The 21,295-nt window shown below is 39.6% G+C and overlaps 1 protein-coding gene across 12 annotated transcripts in view; it reads right to left on the minus strand.

The window, feature by feature from the left end:
* Positions 1-19,846, minus strand: part of TMEM38B (transmembrane protein 38B) — a 101,587-nt gene extending 81,741 nt beyond the window's left edge. For 11 of the 12 annotated variants that reach the window (XR_005210603.1, XR_005210602.1, XM_037796875.1 and 8 more), the window contains exon 1: positions 19,626-19,846. Coding sequence is in view for 9 of the 12 variants with exons in the window: in XM_037796875.1 (XP_037652803.1) it covers positions 19,626-19,737 (112 nt within the window). In the remaining 3 variants the exon portion in view is untranslated. Of the gene's footprint in view, positions 1-19,532 lie in introns of all 12 variants that reach the window. The other variant, XM_037796876.1, reaches the window with a different exon arrangement.
* Between the last annotated feature and the right edge of the window lie 1,449 nt (positions 19,847-21,295).

Here is a 21,295-nt window from a genome sequence, read left to right on the forward strand (position 1 = left end):
CCTGTAACTATGCCTAAGAGGCACCTCCAGGGAGTAAGCATGGCCCTGGCAGCGAGGAATTGAACATGTCTACTTGACAAAAAGGGGGGGAAAAGAAAGGTAACAAGCTGAAGTCACAGTGGCTAAGAGATCTCAAATAGAGTTGAGAGGATATCGTGGCGATTTCTCTCATGCAAATTCCAGCTAGACATCCCAAATGGCCACAGTATGCCATGCTCTTACCAAAAGTAGTTCTCAAATACTAGGTCCCTACCTGAAATTCTATAAAAGATGCACTCACTAAGTTTTATCTTTCAGAAACTTAAATCCACTAGTGTTTCTAAACCAGACAGGTCCTACAACCTATAGCATCCTTTGGGATTTGCTCTACAGGTGCTCTTTGAACTGTGCCTTGTAGGTCTTCACCTTTCTGTACATACCTTGTATTGCATAAAAGGGAAGGGAGTGAGACTCTGGACCTGTACCCATAACAATTTTTGAAATTACCTACATTAACTGCTTGTTGAGCTGTACTTCAAGAGTTGACACTTCTCTGTATGCATATTATATTTTTAACTAATGGAAATGGCTGAAGTGGTGGAACTGTGACCCATGACATTCTTTGAAATTTGCTCTTTAACAACTTGTGAATTGTACTTTGAAAGTTATCACTGTTATGTATATATGTTAACATTCACAATAGAACAAAACAACAACAAAAAAAGATATCAGCCTCCAAGGTAGCAACTGCCCTTATGCCTAAGATTTTTCAAGAGTTATTCTGATGATACATGTTCATGCTAACTTTAAAGCCAAACCCCTATGTGAGATGTGATACCACTATGTATCTACACATATCTATCATTGTCTATCTATGAATATAGGCACTATTCAGTGTTGCCCCATACAGTGGCAACTGATGACAGCACTGGTTAGCCAGCACAGTATATGAGTATGATCTTTTCCTTTTGACCAAATAGCACTAGCTGCCATACTGTGCCTGCTCAGGTTGAAAGGCAATATGGAGGGCTTCAGAGCAGGGACTCTAGAACTTAATTGCCCAGGTACAAATCCTGGCTCTAGCATTTTTTGTGTGAGCTCAGCAAACTGTCTGCATCCCCACATCTTTAACATGGATATCAAAAGAAAGAGGAAAAGGAAAAAGAGACAAAGAAACCTACCTCACAGGGTTATTGTGAAGATTGACTGAACACAGTCAAAACACTTAGAATGGTGCCTGGTAACACATAGTAAGCAATGAATATTAGCTATCATTATTACAGAAGTAAATAGAAATAAAAAGCAAAATTACCCCTTTCTCTCTACTCTTACCATTCAAACATATCCCTCAGAGATGACCACTTCCAGATTTTTTTCTGAGCTCATTTACACACACACACTCTCACAAGGGCATACTTTGTTTAACATTCGGCTCATTCTTGAAATGGGAGCTCAAACTGAACAAGCACATAATGGCCCCATCATAACAGTGACTACAGAGACACACTGCCAAAGTAAGTAATACTTTTGAGAAATAGACGACGAGGGAATACTGCCTGGTGTCTTTATCTTTTGTATTCCTTGGTATCATTTTAATATAAGATTTAGGATTACTCTCATTCATCTGATGCCACTCACTGGCTAGGTCCAATCCAAATATATCCAGGTTTTCATGTGACCATTAAAACAATCCAAATCAAATTACTAAATGCTTTCACACATATTATTCACTCACCCAATACTCATTTCTGATTAAATCTATCAAAATAACTTTTCCTTTCCATCAACTTTCACAGTTATCTTATTCGTTCCTCTTAAGATGCACAGTCTAGATTTTATTCACAGGTCTTATCTCCATTATAAACCTGCTAACTCTTGAGACTAATACACAAAAGCTTTAGTACAGAGTAGATACTCTATAAATTTTTACTGTATCAATTTTTCAAAGGACATAAACCATTACAATTTTATAACCATTAATTCTTTTATGTAGTACTGCTACAAGTCAGAGAGGGAGTGTGATTGCTTACTAGTTTTGTGACCTCTTGGAGGACCTCATTAACTTCTGCTGGCTTCAGTTACATCTTGCATAAAATATGAATAATATCTACCTTATAAGGATTTTAAACGACAAAATATACAAAAAGCACATATGGCCTTACCTAGTACATGGCAGATACTCGGCTGAATCATTTATCTGCTGAAGGGATTGATCATTGAGAGGACAAAAAGAGAGGTAGGCAAAATGAAACCACTGGGCTGCTTCTGACTCAATTCTCTAAGCCCAACTCCTTTGAGTTCTTATTGCAAGGCTGGGATGAGAATGACACATCATGGCAGTGACACTGAAACTCATAATCCCAATATCCTTAAATCAATGAGACTAGTATCTTATTTGCGGAAAAAAGCGGGAAAAAAACAGTGCTGAAGGGAGTCTCCCTCACATCAGTTGTTTGCCTAATTTTCAAAATAATGTCAGCTGGAAATCTCTCTAACTCACATAGGCCTTCCTATAAAGCTCTCTTCAGGATCCACACTATGGCAACACATTTTACAGGATGAGGCAATCTTATGACAAAGTTATTTGGGTGTTTTTTCCTCTGCATTTATCAAAGTAGTGCCACAATTAGTTTAATGTGAAGTTAAACTATGAAAACTAGAAAGTTAACCTAGAACACTTGCATATTTTTATAGCATATAAATTTTCAATATGAAAAAAAAGTTACTATAAGAACATTAATTTCCCTGAAATTTTAAAAGAAACATAATGCATTCCTTTAGCTAAGGAATAAGCTGTATTAATTAGGATACATTATTTCATTTTTAACATACTGACATTTAAAAGAGGAAAAAAGTACTCTGTGGTACCTTGATTTAAGATATTTGAAATATGCTATCAACAGAACCATTTCCCCCAAAATTTTTAGCAATATTTGTCACATAAGACCCGAATCTAATTCCTAATATAAGATGTTTAAAGTACAAATAATTGGCTATGGACTTTAACATCAAAATATTTTTATTATGGAATGAAAGCTTAAAAATAAAATAAAAATCACACTCAACCCATCATAAAGTCACTTAAAATCACATCTACAAAATAATCAGGCCAAAATGAATCATTAGATGATGCTTAAAATCACGTATTAACTTGGTCATAACAAAGCTTGGAACAATATTTTTTAATGTATTGCATACATGATTACTTTATTTTGCTGTACTCAGTATATTTTAGTTGCATAATGTACCCTATTTTTAAGAACTAGCTGCACAACAGCTATTTTCAAAACAGTTAATAATCAGCTTACTGGTGGCTTATATGACTTCCAGAAAAAGCTATGAGAATGTTATATCCTTAAAGACTCAATCCAAATGTTAAGCATTTTAAAGTTGGATATTAGTTTTATACTTATCTCTTACTTGTTCCCCTTTATAGATTTATCTCCTTAAAAAAATAACAGAAAAATTAACAATATAACCTATCCTATTTGTCTTAAGTAACCTTTTTCATCAAAATCACTAAAAAATATTCTTATAGGCAAGAGAGGTTTGGGGATTATCTATGATACAATTCAAGGAGTTTTGATTCACATTTGAATCACAGTGGGCTAAACAGATCAGCAGATACATCCTGTGATAATTTCCTCTGTTCCTTAATGTACAACTAGACTAGAGATGCCTGAAAACTGGCACAACCATCAAATTGGTTTTATTATCCATGGTAAGAGTCATTATGGTAGGAAGGGCCATGCGGAAGCTGCAGAATTTTGCCACCAAGATGTTAAACAAAAGCAATACCACAGAAATTGGTATCATAACCAAAGACTTGAAAGAAGAAAAAGTGTTGATAGTTATCATATACCACTTAACTTGCCTATTGGCCTACAGAATGACTGTGCATTATCATAAACATAGTCAGTAGTGACACCAACTGCAGCTGTTACAAAGATGCAGTATTTTTACTAGAATAAATCAACATAACCTATACTCTGACGAGCAACTGCTTTTTCTCCATATTAATTCACAAGAACCTCCAGAAGTGCTCCGCTTTTATCTGACAGGATTAATTGTACATTATCACCACCTTGTTGTATGTCTATGTCAACTCTCCTGCTTTCAAAGTCCACAGAGATTTTGATCATATCACAATATCAATCACACTGGTCCATTACACTAATGACATTACTGATAAGATATGATGAGAAGAAGTAGCACTTTAGATACCTTAATAAGATAAATGCAAACCAGAAAGGAGGAGGTTAAACCACACTGCAGGGTTTCTGTACCAGAGTCCCATCATTAGACAAACAACACACCAGTTATTCCAACAGAAAGAATTTAATAAATAAATAAATCTGCATAAAATTATTAAGTAGGTTGTTAAAAAGGCAAAAAGTAAACACTAAGGTATAACAAAGTATCAATCGCAGGAAGCAGTTTCCACTGTCAGGAGGACAAAGGAAAGAGGTGGAAATTATTAAAACTTAGAAGGTTGGAGGCAGAGATCTGAAGAGGTGAAACAGAGACTCCTGAGAAGGGAATACTGCTCAGCAGGTGCTCATGCCTGGCCTAACTCATTTTTTTTTAAACAGTTTTATTGAGATACAGTCACATCCTTCCAATAATCCAGTGTACAATCAATTATTCACATTAGATCACATAGTTATGTATTCATCATCAGAATCAATTTTTGAACATTTTCCTTACTCCAAAAAAAATAAAAATAAAAGTAAAAAAGAACACCTAAGATATTCCACCCCCTCTAACCCACCCTATTTTTCATTTAATTTTTGTCCCCATTTTTCTATTCATCTGGGCCATATACTGGATAAATGGAGTGTGAGCCACAAGATTTTCACAATCACACAGTCACCCATGTAAGCTACATAGTTATATAATCATCTTCAAGAATCAAGGCCACTGGGTTGCAGTTCAGCAGTTTCAGGTATTTCCCTGTAGCTATTCCAACACTCTAAAAACTAAAAAGGGATATCTATATAGCGCATAAGAATACCCTCCAGAGTGACCTCTCGACCCCATCTGAAATCTCTCAGCCACTGACACCTCATTTTGTTTCATCTCTCTTCCCCCTTTGGCCAAGAAGATTCTCTCAATCCCACGATGCCGAGTCCAGGCTCATCCCCCAGAGCCATGTCCCACGTTGCCAGGGAGATTTACACTACTGGGAGTCATGGGGAGGGCAGTGAGTTTAACTGCAGAGTTTGCCTAGAGAGAGGGGCCACATGTGAGCAACAAAAGAGGTTCTCTGGGGATGACTCTTAGGCACAATTATAAGTAGGCTTAACCTCTCCTTTGCAGTAAGAGGCTTCATAAGAGCAAGTGCCAAGATTGAGGGCTTGCTGACCAACTCATTTTACAAATAAAATTCTGAGTTTTAAGTTCTTATCCAAAGCTACCCAATAAGTTAGTGATAAAGATTGAACTAGAAACTGATCTCCTGCCTTTATGAGCTCTTTATACCACAACACACTCCCTGACCAAAATTATATGTCAGGTCACTCAAATACTTTAACTTTCTTTTCACTTAAAAAATATTAAAGATAATTAAACAAATGCTCTAGACTCAGAGAAGTAATGGACTATTATTTCTGAGACACCCTTTCTTATCCCTCATGGGACAGAACATGCTATAGCTTTCTATAATCTCATATAACCAAGGGGGCTTCTGGGGTATAATGAATGTTCTACTTTTATGTGAGTGGTGTTTATATGTATGTGTTCATTTTGAAAATTTATTGAGCTGTACATTTACAAATTTTACACTTTTCTGTATGTTTTTACGTGGGGATTCATAAACATGGCAAAACTATGCTGCCAGTGCTGCCACCACCTTCCCAGAGTTCCCAGAACGGATAAATTCTTTACTAATTAAAAATTTCATCTCCTACCAAATTAGAGGGAGGAACAATGACAAACTATTCCATGACTGTCCACACATCATACACCAACCTGGATTGGGTGCAATGGCTGAGATCGCAGCATAAAATCTGTAAGTAAAAACTGAGGAACCAGGCCAGGAGCCCCCTCCCCCCACAGCAAGCTAGAGCTTTAAGACTTCTCTGTGGGAGAAAGCAGCATTCCTGGAGCAAGTGAATATAGCTCAGCCTAGCTCCAACTGGGGTTTTAACTAAGAAACGTGGACTGCTGAATACAAGCTACAAACATAGACAAACCCCTAACAAGCAGCTAAGTACCCTGAGGTCACTCCCAGTGGAGAGGAGATGAGGCTGACAGGGGGGAAAAAAAAAATTTTTAATTAAAAAAAAGGAAAAATACAGAGGCTTTTAGAGTTGACTGACCCTAAAGAGCCAGAAAACGCCTGTGTGCCAGGAAAAGGAGACTGGAAGACTGGGTGCTCTTTCTGACCGGCGAGCGAAACTGGGGGAACATGGACTGGCTCAGAAAGGAGGCTTTCTTTCCCTTTTTCTCTCTCTCAAACTGAATGACTCAGCGGAGAGAGCCTCGGCTATTTTCAGTTCGCAGTGCTCTAAGCCGCAAGGGGTGGAGTTAACAGAGTCACAGAGACAAAGGAGCAATTCAAATGCAGAAGATAACTCTCTAAGGGGGTGTATCAGCCCTAAGAGGAAGGAGGTGGGGCCCAGATCTAGTGCTGGCCTTCCCTTCAGAACTCAGACACCAGGGCCTGGGGGAAAACAGCCAAAACAAAAACTACCTAAGCTGAGAACTAAAGGCACCACACCTCCTTAAACCAGTCGGGAGCGACAGGCTGATGGACACCACCTGCTGGGCAGGTTAGGAAAAGCACAGTGGCTACAGTCCTCACAGGAAAGTCTGTCAATCTTCTAAGACACACCCTCAGGGGCACCTGATACTGAATATAACCACATTCTGAGACCTGAACATATTCTGGTCTGGAAAAATCCGATCGGGGTAACCAAGGAAACCAGATGGCTAGACAACAGAAAACTACAAATTATGCTAGGATAAATGAAGAAAAGGTCCAGTCAAAGGAACAAACTTACACTTCAATTAATATGCAGTTGAGATATTGTTTCACTTTAATGAAACAATCAATTAAAGATTTTCAAAGAAATATGCTAAATCAATTCAAAAACCAAATCAACAAGTTCAGGGAAGATATGGCAAAAGAGATGAAGGCTATAAAGAAAACACTGGGTGAACATAAGGTAGAAATCGAAAGTCTGAAAAAACTGGCAGAATCTATGGAAATGAAAGGCACAACACAAGAGATGAAAGACATAATGGAGACATATAACAGCAGATCTCAAGAGGCATAAGAAAACACCCAGGAACTGGAGAACAAGAAGCCTGAAATCCTACACACGAACAGATAGGAAAAAGAATGGAAACATATGAGCAATGTCTCAGGGAACCGAATGACAACATGAAGCACATGAATGTATGTGTCATGCTTGTCCCATAAGGAGAAGAGAATAGAAAAGGAGCAGAAGCACTAATAGAGGAAACAATCAATGAAAATTTCCCATCTTTTACGAAAGACATAAAATTACATATCCAAGAAGCTCAGCATGCCCCAAACAGAATAGATCCGAATAGACCCACGCCAAGACGCTTAATAATCAGATTATCAAATGTCAAAGACAAAGAGAAAATCCTGAAAGCAGCAAGAGAGAAAAGTGATCCATCACATACAAAGGAAGATTGATAAGACTATGTGCAGATTTCTCAGTAGAAACCATGGGGCAAGAAGGAAGTGGTGTGATATATTTAAGATACTGAAAGAGAAAAACCGCCAACCAAGAAGCCTTATCTGGCAAAACTGTCCTTCAAATATGAGGGAGAGTTTAAAATATTGTCTGACAGACAACAAGAGAATTTGTGAACAAGATATCTGCTCTACAGGAATTACTAAAGGGAGCACTACAGACAGACAAAAAAAGACAGGAGTGACAGGTTTGGAACAAATTTTGGTGATGGGAGCACAAAAATGTAAGCACACTGAACAAAGATGACTGTGAATATGGTTGAAAGAGAAAGGTTAGGAACATGTGGGACACCAGAAGGAAAGAGGAAAGATAAAGACTGGGACTGTATAACTTAGTGAAACGTAGAGTGCTCAATTATCATGATAAAATGTACAAGTATGTTTTTACATGAGGAAGAATAAATGAACGTCAACCTTGCAAGGTGTTAAAAATGGGTTAGAATTGGGGAAAAAAAATACAATCAATTGCAAACTAGACACCATAGTTAACAGAACATTGTATTATGCTATCTTTAGTGCAACAAAGGCAATATACCAAAGCTAAATGCCTATAAGAGGGCAACATAAAGGAGGGGTATGGGACTCTTGGCCTTGGTGATGTTGTCTTTTACTGTACTTTAGTTTAATTCTATCTTTCCTTTTGTTGCTTTTTCGCTGTCATTTTTTTTCTTTCTTTTTCTTTTTATTTTGTCTCTCCACCTTCTTTGACTCTGCCTCCTTCTTTGTAGAAGAAATAGAGATGTCCTTATAGAGATAGTGGTGATGGTGGTGAATGCATGAATATGTGATTATACAGGCAACCATCAATTGTTTACTTAGGATGGCATGTATGGTGTGTGAACAAAACTGTCTTCACAAAAAACTGGTTGATGAAGAAACCTTGAGGGCACTATATTGACAGAAATAAGTCAGACACATAATGACAAATATTGCATGGTCTCACTGATATGAACTAATTATAATACGTAAACTCATACACATGAAATATAAGTTAGGATACAGAATGAGGCTAAAAAATGGGGAGCAGTTGCTTATTATGGGCAGAATGTTAAACTAGCTTGAACTTAAGTGTCTGGAAATGGACAGAGGTGACAGTAGCATGTTATTGTGAGAATAACTAACAGAGCTGAATGGTGTGTGAATGTGGTGGAAAGGGGGGAAGCTTAGAGTCATGTATGTCACCAGAAGGAAAGCTGGAGGTCAAAATATGGGAATGTATAAAACAGTGAATCTTGTGGTAGACAGTGTCCATGATTAACTGTACAAATATTAGAAATCTCTTTTCATGAACTAGAACAAATGTATGACGCTATAACTAGAAGTTAATAATAGAGGGGTATATAGGGAGAAATACCTATGGTAAACCATGTACTACAGTTAGTATTTTAACACCCTTTCATCAACAGTAACAAATGTACTATACCAATACTATGAGTCAATAATAGAGGGGGATGGTTCAGGGTATGTGGGGATTTGAGTTTTCTTTTTTGTTTTTATTTCTTTTCTGGAGTAATGAAAATGTTCTAAAAGTTGAAAAAAAAATTGTGGTGATGGATACACAGCTGTATGATGGTACCGTGGGCAACTGATTGTGCACTTTGGATGGCTCTATGGTATGTGAATAATCTCATTATAATTGAATTTTAAAAAATGGTAGGAACCCATAGTTCTTGAAGCAAAGCCAGAATATGCATTACTTAAGCTTAATACTTAGTGAACAGTGAAAAACTGCTGGAGATGACTGACTGTATAGCCTCCCTATTGTCACCATTATTCAAATTTTAACCATTAAGTTGCTATTCACTTTCAGAATCTCAGATTGTTGAACTTTAGATGTTGAAATGTTTCGCGTCCTGTCTGTGAAAAAGTACACTTTAAAAGGAATTTGTATCCTTTAAGGTGCTGAAGAAATTGTATGCTGCAGCATTGTCCATATCCCATCATTATTATTATGTTACATTTTATCCATGCCTGAGTATTTTCCTAAGGTACTAATTCTAGAAACAGCCACCCATGTATACCTCACTAGTTTCACTTTCTGGTTCCAATCAAGTCAATGTCATTTATAAATGTTAAAAGAAAAAAAAAAGTAGAAAAGAAAAAAAATGGTAAGAAAAGAGAAACTGGTCTCTCAGTCAACAGAAGATGGACTCAGCAGGTAGAAGGTGCCATGATGTATTTGACGGCCCATTGCTTTTGTCAGAATTAATTTCCTGGACTGCAGTTTCAAATCAGCTGAGAACATTTTGTGCAGTTTGGCCATTATGGAAGTGCCCGTACTTTTTGACAGAGACTGGCGTTCACTGAGGTATAGGTTGGATTGTGTTTTATTCAGAAGAACTTCAGAATGCACTACAACAGGAAAATCAAGTTACACAGTACTACTTCAGGTTCAAGTTCAAAGATCAAAACTTCTGCATTTTTGAGAATATTACTGCCTACTAAATGAGTTAAACATAAACTCTGGAAAAAAAAATGGTAGTAAAGTCTTGTGGTGCTTTTTCCAGCCCTTTCTCCACTTCCTCCTATACCTGGTGGCAATCTGTAAGATGACAGCCAGCTTCTCACAGAGGTCCCTGATCCCTGGTACTGGGGGTGGGGGTGGGGGGGCAGAGCACATATTATTTGCAAATTAGTGTATGGATTCTGTTCCAATCCATCTGGGGGAACTTTAGTAACCATAACAACAAATACAGTCTCCACACACACACAAGACATTGGATGGGGTGTGTTCGCATTAATGAAAAATTTTAAAAGAAAAAAAAGGAAACCCTATGTCACAACCTAGCTTAGCCCTAGGACCAAGAACACCAGGCATAGAGTCAGACATGATTTTAATAGGAGTTATAGTTCCCTAGTGGCAGCAGGCTGGGAAAGATGGAAATTGGCACTCCGCAAAAGCAGGGGATGCCAGGGAGTGTTTATAAGGGTCAGGACAAAGAGGATGTGAGATCAGTTTCGGCAGCGTCTTCTGACACAACGGTGTGGAGAGATTGCTATCAACAGTGATCAGGGGAGGGGAGCTTCAGTGCTTGGTTAACAATACATTTTTTTCCTCCCCTGGGGAGGTCTCCTGACTTTCAAGGTCTGCCCCAGTCAGGAAGGCACTACATGAAATCACAATGGAGGGGAGGGAGTCCAGGAACTGGGCCCACACACCGTGGGAGGTAGAAAATCTGATTTCTACAATTTTCATATTACAATATTCAAATGTCCAGATTTCAACAAAAAAATAAGGTGGCATAGCAAGTGTGCTGGTTTGTACATATTATGTCCCCCAGAAAAAGCCGTACTCTTCAATGCAATCTTGTGGGGGCAGACGTATTAGTGTGGATTAGGTTGGAACCTACTGGTTCAGTAATTTCCATGGAGGTGTGGCCACGCCCATTCTGCTTGGGCCTTGATTAGTTTACTAGACCCTTACATAAGCTCAGACATAAGGAGCTCACTGCTGTAGCTAAGACAGACATTTTGAAGATGGCCACTGGAAGATGACGCAGATATTTGGAGAACACCATTTTGAAATGCAACCTGGGAGCAAGCAGACGCCAGCCACATGCCTTCCCATCTAACAGAAGTTTTCCAGATGTCATTGGCCATCCTCCAGTGAAGGTACCCTATTGTCAATGCGTTACCTTGGACACTTTATGGCCTTAAGACTGTAACTGTGTAACCAAATAAACCCCCTTTAATAAAAGCTAATCCATTTCTGGTGTTTTGCATTCTGGCAGCATTAGCAAACTGGAACACTAAGAAAACAGGAAAGTATCCTATTATCACCCATTCAAAGAAGACAATAAAGCAACAGAAACCACTCCTGAGGAAGTTCAGACATTGGAATTATTAATCAAAGACTTAAAGTCAACTTCCCTAAATATGTTCAAAGAGCTAAAGGAAAACATGAACAAAGAGTTAAAGGAAATCAGGAAACAATAAAAATACTCCCCTTTACTCTCTTGCATCCACTACCACATTTTAAGATCTAGGCAGAAACTATAAATAAAATACAAATGGTGGGAAAGTCAGCAGTGAGGAATTGACAGTGGTAGAGCACATTCCAAAAGTCAAACTCAATGAGTAACATGCGTTGGTGAGGACAAAGATAGGAAGAATCCAGGTAGCAGTACACAAGATGAACTGTAGCTTTTTGAACTAAAGATTCTGAATTCCAGAGAATCATTCACTGGGAGACCAGAAAAAGTAGAGCAGAGACAGAGACATACCAAAGTAAAAAAATATAAATTTCCTGTTTCCCTTCCAATGTGTAAAGAGCTTGGAAGTTGTCATTCCTGTCCTAACAATAAGAAAATAGGTATGACTGCGTGGTATGTGAATATATCTCAATAAAATGAAGATAAAAAAAGAAAATAGGTAAACAAACTGAAAACAAGTTTTCTTATATTCTTCAAGAGAATTGTGGTCACAGGGCAAGCCACGACCCTGAAATCTAAAGACAGAGGCAGAGACAAGAAATCACAGTTCACCTACAACAGAAGCCCAGGACCAGAAGCTCTGTGCTTAATCTTACAAATAAGAATATTTAAACGATAATTGACAAACTGCTGGAGGTTCAGTGTGGACTAGCATGAAAGCTAAAAACTCCAGAAGGCCGAGTCTTAGGGGGACCTTCTGTGAATTTTACCTCCAGAAACCCAACAGGTTCTCACAATGAAGATTGGAAAAAAAATCACCTCATGCTTCCAAAAGGGGGAGGGAAAAAGTAACCATTTTAAAAAATATGCCCAGAACTTGTTCTTAACAAATGTCTGTCCTCAAGGAAAACTACTTAACCAGAGCCTAAGCAACATAGGGAAAGAGAAATACCCATCTCCAGTCCCCTCTGGCCTTCAACGTGGGGGAAAGGAAATATCCAGCTCCAGTTCCCTCTAACATTCTTGTCTCACCTAAGGGGTTAAACAAACAAAAAAAAAAAGATAAATACTTGTGAAGGACACAGCCCAGGGATACAAGCTTACTAGAAGACTGAGACCTAATTTTAGGATTGCAGAACACTTCCCTTCCCTCCAAATTTTATCACTACAACAATTAGATTTCTGCATAATAACAGGGAATTACAGCCAAAAAGAGCAAATATATCAATGGAATAGAATAGAGAGCCCAGAAATAGACCTACATAAACATATGCAATTGATTTTTGATAAAGGAACAAAGGCAACTGATTTTTGACAAAGAAACAAAGACGATTCAATGAGAAAAAAAAAGATAGTTCTTTCAACAAATGATGTTGAAACTACACACTCACATACAAAAAAAAAAAAAAGGGGGGGAAGCTACCTTACATCTTTCACAAAAATTAACTCAAAATGAACCTAAATGTAACACGCAAAATTACACAACTTCTAGAAAGTAACATAGGAGACAATCTAGGTGACCTTGGCTTTGGCAGTGACTTTTTAATACAACAAAAACTTGATCCATAAAAGAAAAAGTTGTTAAGTTGTGCTTTATTGAAATTTTTTAACAGAAACATACTTTTTGAAGGACACTGGTAGAAGAACAAAAAGACAAGCCACAGATGGGGAAAAACATTTGCAAAACACATATCTGATAAGGGACTTGTATCCAAAATACACAAAGAACTCTTAAAAGTCAACAACAACAAAAGTTAAAAACTGGGCAAAAGATGTGAACAGATACTTCACCAAAGAAGATATACAGATGGCAAAGAAGCATAGAAAAAGATTGTCATTAGGGAATTGCAAATTAAAACAACAATGAGACCACTACACACTTATTAAATGGCTAAAATCCAAACTGACAATACCAAATGCTAATGAGGACACAGAAGAACGGAAACTCTCACTGCTGGTGAAAATAAAAAACGGTACAGCTACTTTGGAAGACAGTTTGGCAATTTCTTAAAATGTTAAAACATAAGCTTACCATATGATTCAGCAATAATGCACCTAGGTATTTCCCTAAATGTGTTGAAAACTTATGTCCACACAAAAGCTTGCACATGAATGTTTACAGCAGCTTTCTACAAAATTGCCAAAAATTGGAACCAACTAAGACGTCCTTCAATAGATGAATGGATAAACAAACTATAGTACATCCATACAATGGAACAGTATTCAGTGATAAAAAGAAATGTGCTCAAGAGTGACATCATCAGTATGGCAACATAAGACATCCCCTGGGAAAAACTTCCCTCAGAATCAGCTAATAAAAGGACAAATCCCACTTGCTTAGACTTTGGAGGATGACATAGACTGAGGAAGGACTCCAAAAACGCTGAATCAAAGACAAAGAAAGATAATCTACAAAAGCAGTAGGAAATTTCCATCCCAGACCTGCCAGTCCCTCCCCCTCCCTTTCACAAGGTCCAGCACAGCTTGGGGTCTCACAGAGACAGCGCAGCCCGGGTCCCTCCTGCTGCAGAAACATACTATAGAGCCACTCACAGCAGCAAGATGGAAGTCCATGCATACTCAGGCACAGAGACCCAAGTCCAGAGACCAAGGGCAGAACACAAGCTTCTGAGTTGTGCTGCATACAAAAGGGCCCCTAGGAAGGAAAAAAAGAGGAGACAGACACACCATGCCATAACTTTTGACAAGAAGTGTGCTTACTAAATGGCTAGACCACCAAAAGGAAAAACTAACTTTTTTGGAGTAACACCCCCACCTTTTCTGGATTCATTCCAGCTGCCTCCCTGGGGTAGGATACATTAACTGGAAAGAAACCACAGACTTTTCTAAACCACACAGAAAAAAAGGGGAAGGGGAGGGAGGTTAAACTGAACTGCTGTAAGAAAGGAAGGTCCCAGGACAGAAAAGTATAAGGAAAAGGGGGCACTGAATGAGGGGGAGAATTTAAACTAATCATAGGAGCTAGGGAGAAAATTTAAGCTAATCATAGGAGATAGGGAGAAAATTCTGCACGAAAACAGAACAGATCAAGCTTCCCAGAGAAGGAACAGAGGAATGGCAGCCTTCTCCTGAAGGTGAAACATCTGCACAAAAAGTGCAATCTTAAAAAGTATACCACATATCCAGGGCAAGAATTAGATGAAGAAGAGCTGAGAAAATCTAAAGTTAAACACAGGTTTATAATAATTTGGCCCAAGCATCAAAGAAGAGCCTTAAAGCCAATTAACAATAAAACCCTAGACAAGAGGGAGAAGCTGACCTTCAGATGTAACTCATCAAGATAATCAGATGCTCAAACATCAACAAAAAATTACAAGCCACAGTGAGAAACAAGAAGATATGGCTCAATCAGAGAATAAATTAAATTTCAGAAGGGACACAGACTTTGGAACAACTAATCAAAGACATTCAACCAAATCTCCTACATCAATTCAAGGAGACGAAGGAAAACATGGATAAAGAGCTAAAGACTTTTAGGACAATATATGAGCATAAAGAAGAATTTAAAAGTATTAAAAACACATAACAGAAATTATGGAGGTAAAGGCACAATAACAGATTAGAAATATACTAGAGGCATACAACAGCAGATTTGAACAGGCAAAAGACTCAGTGAACTAGAAGACAGGATAACTGAAATCACACAGGCAAGAGAACAGAGAAAAGAACAGAAAAAATTGAGTAGTATCTTGGAGATTTGAGTGACAGGACAAAGCACACAAATGTGCATCATAGATGTCCTAAAAGGAGAAGAGAAGGCAAAAGGGGCAGAAAGAATATTTGAGGAAATAATGGCCGAAAATTTCCCAACTCTTATGAAAGACATAAATATATATGCCCAAGCGCAACATACAAAAAGAATAAATACTAATACTACAAAACACATACTAATCAGAATGTCAAATGTCAAAGATAAAGAGAGAATTCTGAAAGCAGAAAGAGAAAAAGTGATTTGTCACATACAAGGGATCCTCAATAACAATAGTGTGCCCATTTCTCATCAGAATCCAAGGAGGTGAGAAGGCAGTGGTATCACATATTTAAGGTACTGAAAGAGAAAAGTTGCCAGCCAAAAATTCTTTATCAGGAAAAACTGTCCTTCAACAATAAGGGAGAATTTAAAATATTCACAGATAAACAGAAACTGAGAGAGTTCACCAACAGAAAACCTGCCTTACAAGAATTACTAAAGGGTACTCTGCAGGTTGAAAGAAAAAGATGAATGGCTTGGAGTAGTGTGAAGAAATGAAGACTGTAAGGGTAACCAAAAGGGTAACTGCAAACCCAACAGTACTTTATCCTCACTATACAACTCTAATCTAATTTCTATCAGAGTCAGAATACAATGGAACAAGAAAAAAGGCATATTTCCTGATAATGGACATGCAACATATAAAGTCGTAAAGTGGGAGAAAAACAACTTAAAGAGAGGAAATGGAGGGATATAGGAGCTGAGAACGTGTATGCTATTAAAGCTAAGGTGGTATCTGTTCAAATTAGTAAGACACAGATGTAGGCTGTGTAATATAAACCCCAGGATAATCAAAGAAAGTATTTTAAACATACACAGAAATGTAGAATGGTGCAGCCACTCTGGAAGGCAGTGTGGTGGTCCCTCAGGAAGCTAAGTACAGAATTGCCATACAATGCAGCAGTTCCATTACTAGGTATATAATCAGAGGACCCGAAAGCTACGACACAAACGGACACCTGAAAACTGATCTTTAGAGTAGCATTATTCACAGTTGCCAAGAGATGGAAACAGCCCAAATGTCCATCAACGGACGAGTGGATAAACAAACTTGGCAAAAACCAGAGTGGCCAATGACTGTTACTAAATGTACAAATATAAAAATGTTCTCACATGTGAGAGAACAAACGTCAACCACGCAAAGTGTTGAAAAAGGGATGGTATTCGCGAAAAAAAACATAATCAAAGCAAACTGGAGTCTGTGGTCAACAGTAACATTGTAATATGCTTTCATTAAATGCAACAAAGGCAATATGCCAAAGTTAAATGTGTATGAGAGGGGGATATAAGGGAGGGATATGGGGTTCTTGGTAGTGGTGCTGTTTTCTGTCCTTACTAATATATTGTATTGTATAACACTTTTTCTTTTTATCTTTTTTATTATTCAAAAAAAAAAGTTTTTCATAGTAATCAAGGGCTGACTATGGTGACAACTGATTGTACACTGTGGATAACTGTATGTTATGTGAATATATCTCTATAAAATTGTAGGAAAAAAATAAATAGGGGTAAAATTGCTGGAGAAAACATTACTGTTGAGGAGGAGGCAGAATGGTGTAGCCTTTCTGAAGGCCACTGTGGTGGTTCCACAAGAAGCTAAGTATCTGGGGCCCATAAGGTCCTGCAACCTCATTATGAGGTATGTACTTGGAAGATCTGAGAGCAGAGACATGAATGGACATTTGCACATTGGTGTTAATGGAGGCAGTATTCATGATTTGCAGTGGGTGGAGGTGGCCTAAGGGTACATAGACTGAGGAACAGAATGGTGAACTGTGGTGTATGCATGCAATGGAATATTGAGCAACTACAAGGAGTGAAGTTGTGAGACACGCCACGAGGTGAATGGATCCTGTAGACAGCATTTTGAGTGAAGTACACCAGAATCAAAGGCAAACACTATAATGCCTCACCGATATGGACTAACTAGAATGTATAAACTCAGAATTGAATCTTAGAACACAGCCTAACAGGGAAATGATTATTGGAATGGTCCCCAGATTGTAAGCTCTTACAGCAGTCAAATCTATTCCTGAATTGTAATGCTTATCTCCAAACTCTGAGAAGTTGATCCCCTGGTGTATAACCTGATTGGTCTCTGGAACGCTGGGTATCTGTGTGATGCCTGAGGCTTGGAGCTAGAGCTCAGCAGATATGAATGTTAGTATTAATGCATACAGCAACTGTTAAAAAAAAAAAAAAAAGCTGAAAAAGATCCCAGGCTTCAATTAGAGATATGAATGAAGCAGATCTGGTTAAGACTAGGGCAAATCGGGCCAAAGGGTAAAGGTTGAAACTGACTGTGTGCTAAAACTTCAACTTCCATGTGAGACCAAGGGAAGAGATGTTTATTTGGTGTAAGATCTATATTTTCTAAACAATGTAACTTCTACAGTCAGTTTGTTCAAGCTCCACAATTACATGGAACTTTGAATAGGAAGTGAGATATCGTAGGTCTGTATAGGTTAGAGTGAAACAGCAACACATCCCAAAGTAATTTGGGCAGAGAATAAAAATATATATTCCGGGCCCCCCTGAGGAGCTGGGGGAGGATGTGGAGGTGTTGGACTTCCTCACCTGGATTGTTGCTGATGTTCTCACAAACACTGGGGACTGACGGCTTGACATACTGAGCCCTCTGTCTTGGGGCTCGCCCCTATGAAGCTTGTTAGTGCAAAGGAGAGGCTAAACCTGCTTATAATTATGTCTAAGAATCTCCCCAAGTGGCTCTTTGTTGCTCAGATGTGGCCCTCTCTAACTAAGCCACCTTGGCAGGTGAACTCGCTGCCCTCCCCCCATGTGGGATCTGACTCCCAGGGGTGTAAATCTTCCTGGCAATGCAGGATATGACCCCTGGGAATGAATCTGGACCAGGCATAGTGGGATTGAGAACATCTTCTTGACCAAAAGGGGGATGCAAAATGAAACAAAATAAAGCTTCAGTGGCTGAGAGATTTCAAATGGAGTCAAGAGGTCACTCTGGTGGACATTCTTAAGCACTATATAGATAACACTTTTTAGGTTTTAATGTATTGAAATATCTAGAAGTAAATACTGAAACTACCAAATTCCAACCCAAGTAGCCTTGACTCTTGAAGATGACTGTGTAACAATGTAGATTATAAGAGGTGACAGTGTGATTGTGAAAACCTTGTGGATCGCACTCCCTTTATCCAGTGTATGGAAGGATGAGTAAATAAATGGGGACAAAACCTCAATGAAGAATGGGATGTGGGGGGAGGGTGTTTTGTTTTTTTTTTTAATTTTTATTTTTTATTCTTATTTTTACTTTTTCTGGTACAAGGAAAATGTTCAAAAAATAGATTGGGGTGATGAATGCACAACCGTATGACGGTACTAAGTACAGCTGATTGTACATCACAGATAACTGTATGCTATGTGAATATATTTCAGCAAAAAAAGTCGATCATCCTCACATCTTCATACATCAACTGTATTAGGACAAGCAAATACAGACAGCATGAACACACAGAGATTCCTGTCCCAAAGAAAAAGATCAATACAACTAAAACACATGTAACAACTCCAAAAGTAAAGCAATCTAGAAGCAAACACATCCTGAATGTAAAATACAAAGAATACAAATATTTCTCCCTGATCACATAGTTAAAACAACTCAAAATGCTGTATTGTGACTACATCCCCACTCTACAGAGTGTGAAACGATGTGCCAAATGACTCCTGTACAATATCACTCAACGTTACTGTGAAGTGGAAATCCGTTTGCTTCTCAACATTTTGGTAGAAAACTGTCCTAAGGGGAATATCGGTGTGGCCACCTGACGCTTTTTCTTTCAAGTGTTTACACAACTTTCGGAACTGGAGAGAAGTCCGTAACTACTCATTAACCCAAGCGACTAAATCAGACTTGCTGTCCCTGGGAGCTTCGTTCTCAAGTGACTTTTAAATAATTTCCAAGGAAGTGGTAGTAATGCCAGGAGACCGCGCAAACCCAGGACGAGCACGGGCAGCGCGCTGGCTCCCAGGGGCCGCAGGAGCTTCCCTGGCATCTGCCCCGGGACTCCTGGCCCCGCACGACCCGCACGCGGCGTCGGGGCCCCGAGGTCACGCCTCCCTCGCCCAGTACGGGTCCATTTCCCGATCTGTCCTCGAGCCTGCTAACAGGCCGGCTCCGGGCGCCACTCCAATGGGAACTCACCCGGCCAACGTCTGCCAGGCCGCCCACTGCACCTCAGGCGGTCCTTGCCTCGAGCAGACGCTGAGGGGGCCGGTTATGGCACCCCACACTCACCCGGCTGATGCCTCATCGCCATCAGGGACACCAGATAGTGGGCGACGTCAAAAAAGGGAAACATGGACGTGCGGGAGAAGGCAAGAGTCAGTTCGTCCCACGCAGAGGCCATGACGACGACCCACCGCGACGACCCAAACAGCGGCGGCGGTAGCGGGTTTCCCGCGTGCGCGGTGCGCGGTGGGGGAGGGGACGTCCGCGGCCGCGCGCGCCTCCGTGCAGCCTCGAGGCCTGCGCGTGCGCCCTGGCCCCTAGCGTCAGCGCGCGCAGGGGCGGAGCCGCGCGTCCCGAAGCCCGGGGCGCGGAGGCGGTTGGCGGGTGGGAGGGGTGAGCGAGTACCCTGCTCAGCTGACAGCAGGGTCCTGCGGTGCGTCGCCTAATAAGGACCCGGCATCTTCTGGGTCCTGGGCGTTCTGCCAGACCTGGGGAAATGGGCCTATGAATAAAACACGGACCTGAAGGGGAGACGCTCAGATTCGGATTTATTTCTGTAAATTGATGTCATTCGCCTAATATGTATTGAGCAATCCACAATGTGCAAGTCACATGAGGTGTCTTATTGGAGACATTAAAAGGAATAAAATAATATCCTGCCCTCAAGAAACTTACGTTTTGCCAAGAAAGATTTATGAAGGAAAAAACGCACATAATTTGCACAAAGCAGGTAGCGAGAAGCACAGATGGTGCTAGGACAGTTCAGAGGAGACGGACCATTTCAAGGACTTGGGTAAAGTGGCATGTGAGCGGAACTTTTAAAAGCTTTGTGAGATCTGAATGTGCAGATATGGAGGGAGATTTTTTGGTTAGACTCAGAAGTCAGAAGCGAGGTTGAAAAGAAGTTAAGTCCTAGAATGGCAGACTAGGACTCCAAGTCTTTAAACCGTGGCCAACAGAGTGCAACTGAAAGTTTGGGGGCGGGAAACTAAATTAAAAAAAAAAAGGCAAACAGATAGGAATATAGTACTTAGTGTGTGCCAGGCACTGTTCTAAGCTCTCTAACGTTAACTCAATCCTCACAACAGCCCTGAGTAGTGGGTACTATTTATTATCCTCCATTTGATAGATGAGGAAACTGAGGCACAGAGAGGTTATATAACTTGTCCAAGGCAACCCAACTGAAAAGTGGTAGAACCAGGACACAAACTAAGGGGTTTGGCTCCAAATTTAAGCCCTGGATCACTGCATCATGCTCAGTCATATCAGAGCCAGAATCCATTCTCTTTATCATTTTGCTAAGCAGGTTTTTCAGGGGGGAATGGGGGGAGTGGAATGGGGGAGGATGGGGGATCAATCAATCAACAGGGTTTGGAATGGATTGGTGATCAGAGATTAGAGGAAGGAAATAGGAAATATCTGAGGGTATTCACTGGTTTAAGCAAAAGGTAGTGAAGGCTGAGGGCAGTAGTTGGAGGAAAGAAGATCCAGATGTGAAAAAATACATAATTGTCAGAGAAGGATATGGGGAATGAGTAAGTAGGGAGATTATGATTGCATTCAGAGAAATAGGAAACAAGGAGGAGTAGGTTTGATGTAAAACAACAGAAGTTAAGTTTGGCACATTTTTATTTGATGTGTCCACAGATCTTGCTGGCACCAGGAAACTGGAAATACATGTTGTGCAGCTATGTAAGAGATGTTTGGGTCTATGCACTGCAAAGGGAGAATTACAT

Source organism: Choloepus didactylus, chromosome 10, assembly GCF_015220235.1.
Source record: "Choloepus didactylus isolate mChoDid1 chromosome 10, mChoDid1.pri, whole genome shotgun sequence".
Taxonomy (NCBI): domain Eukaryota; kingdom Metazoa; phylum Chordata; class Mammalia; order Pilosa; family Megalonychidae; genus Choloepus; species Choloepus didactylus.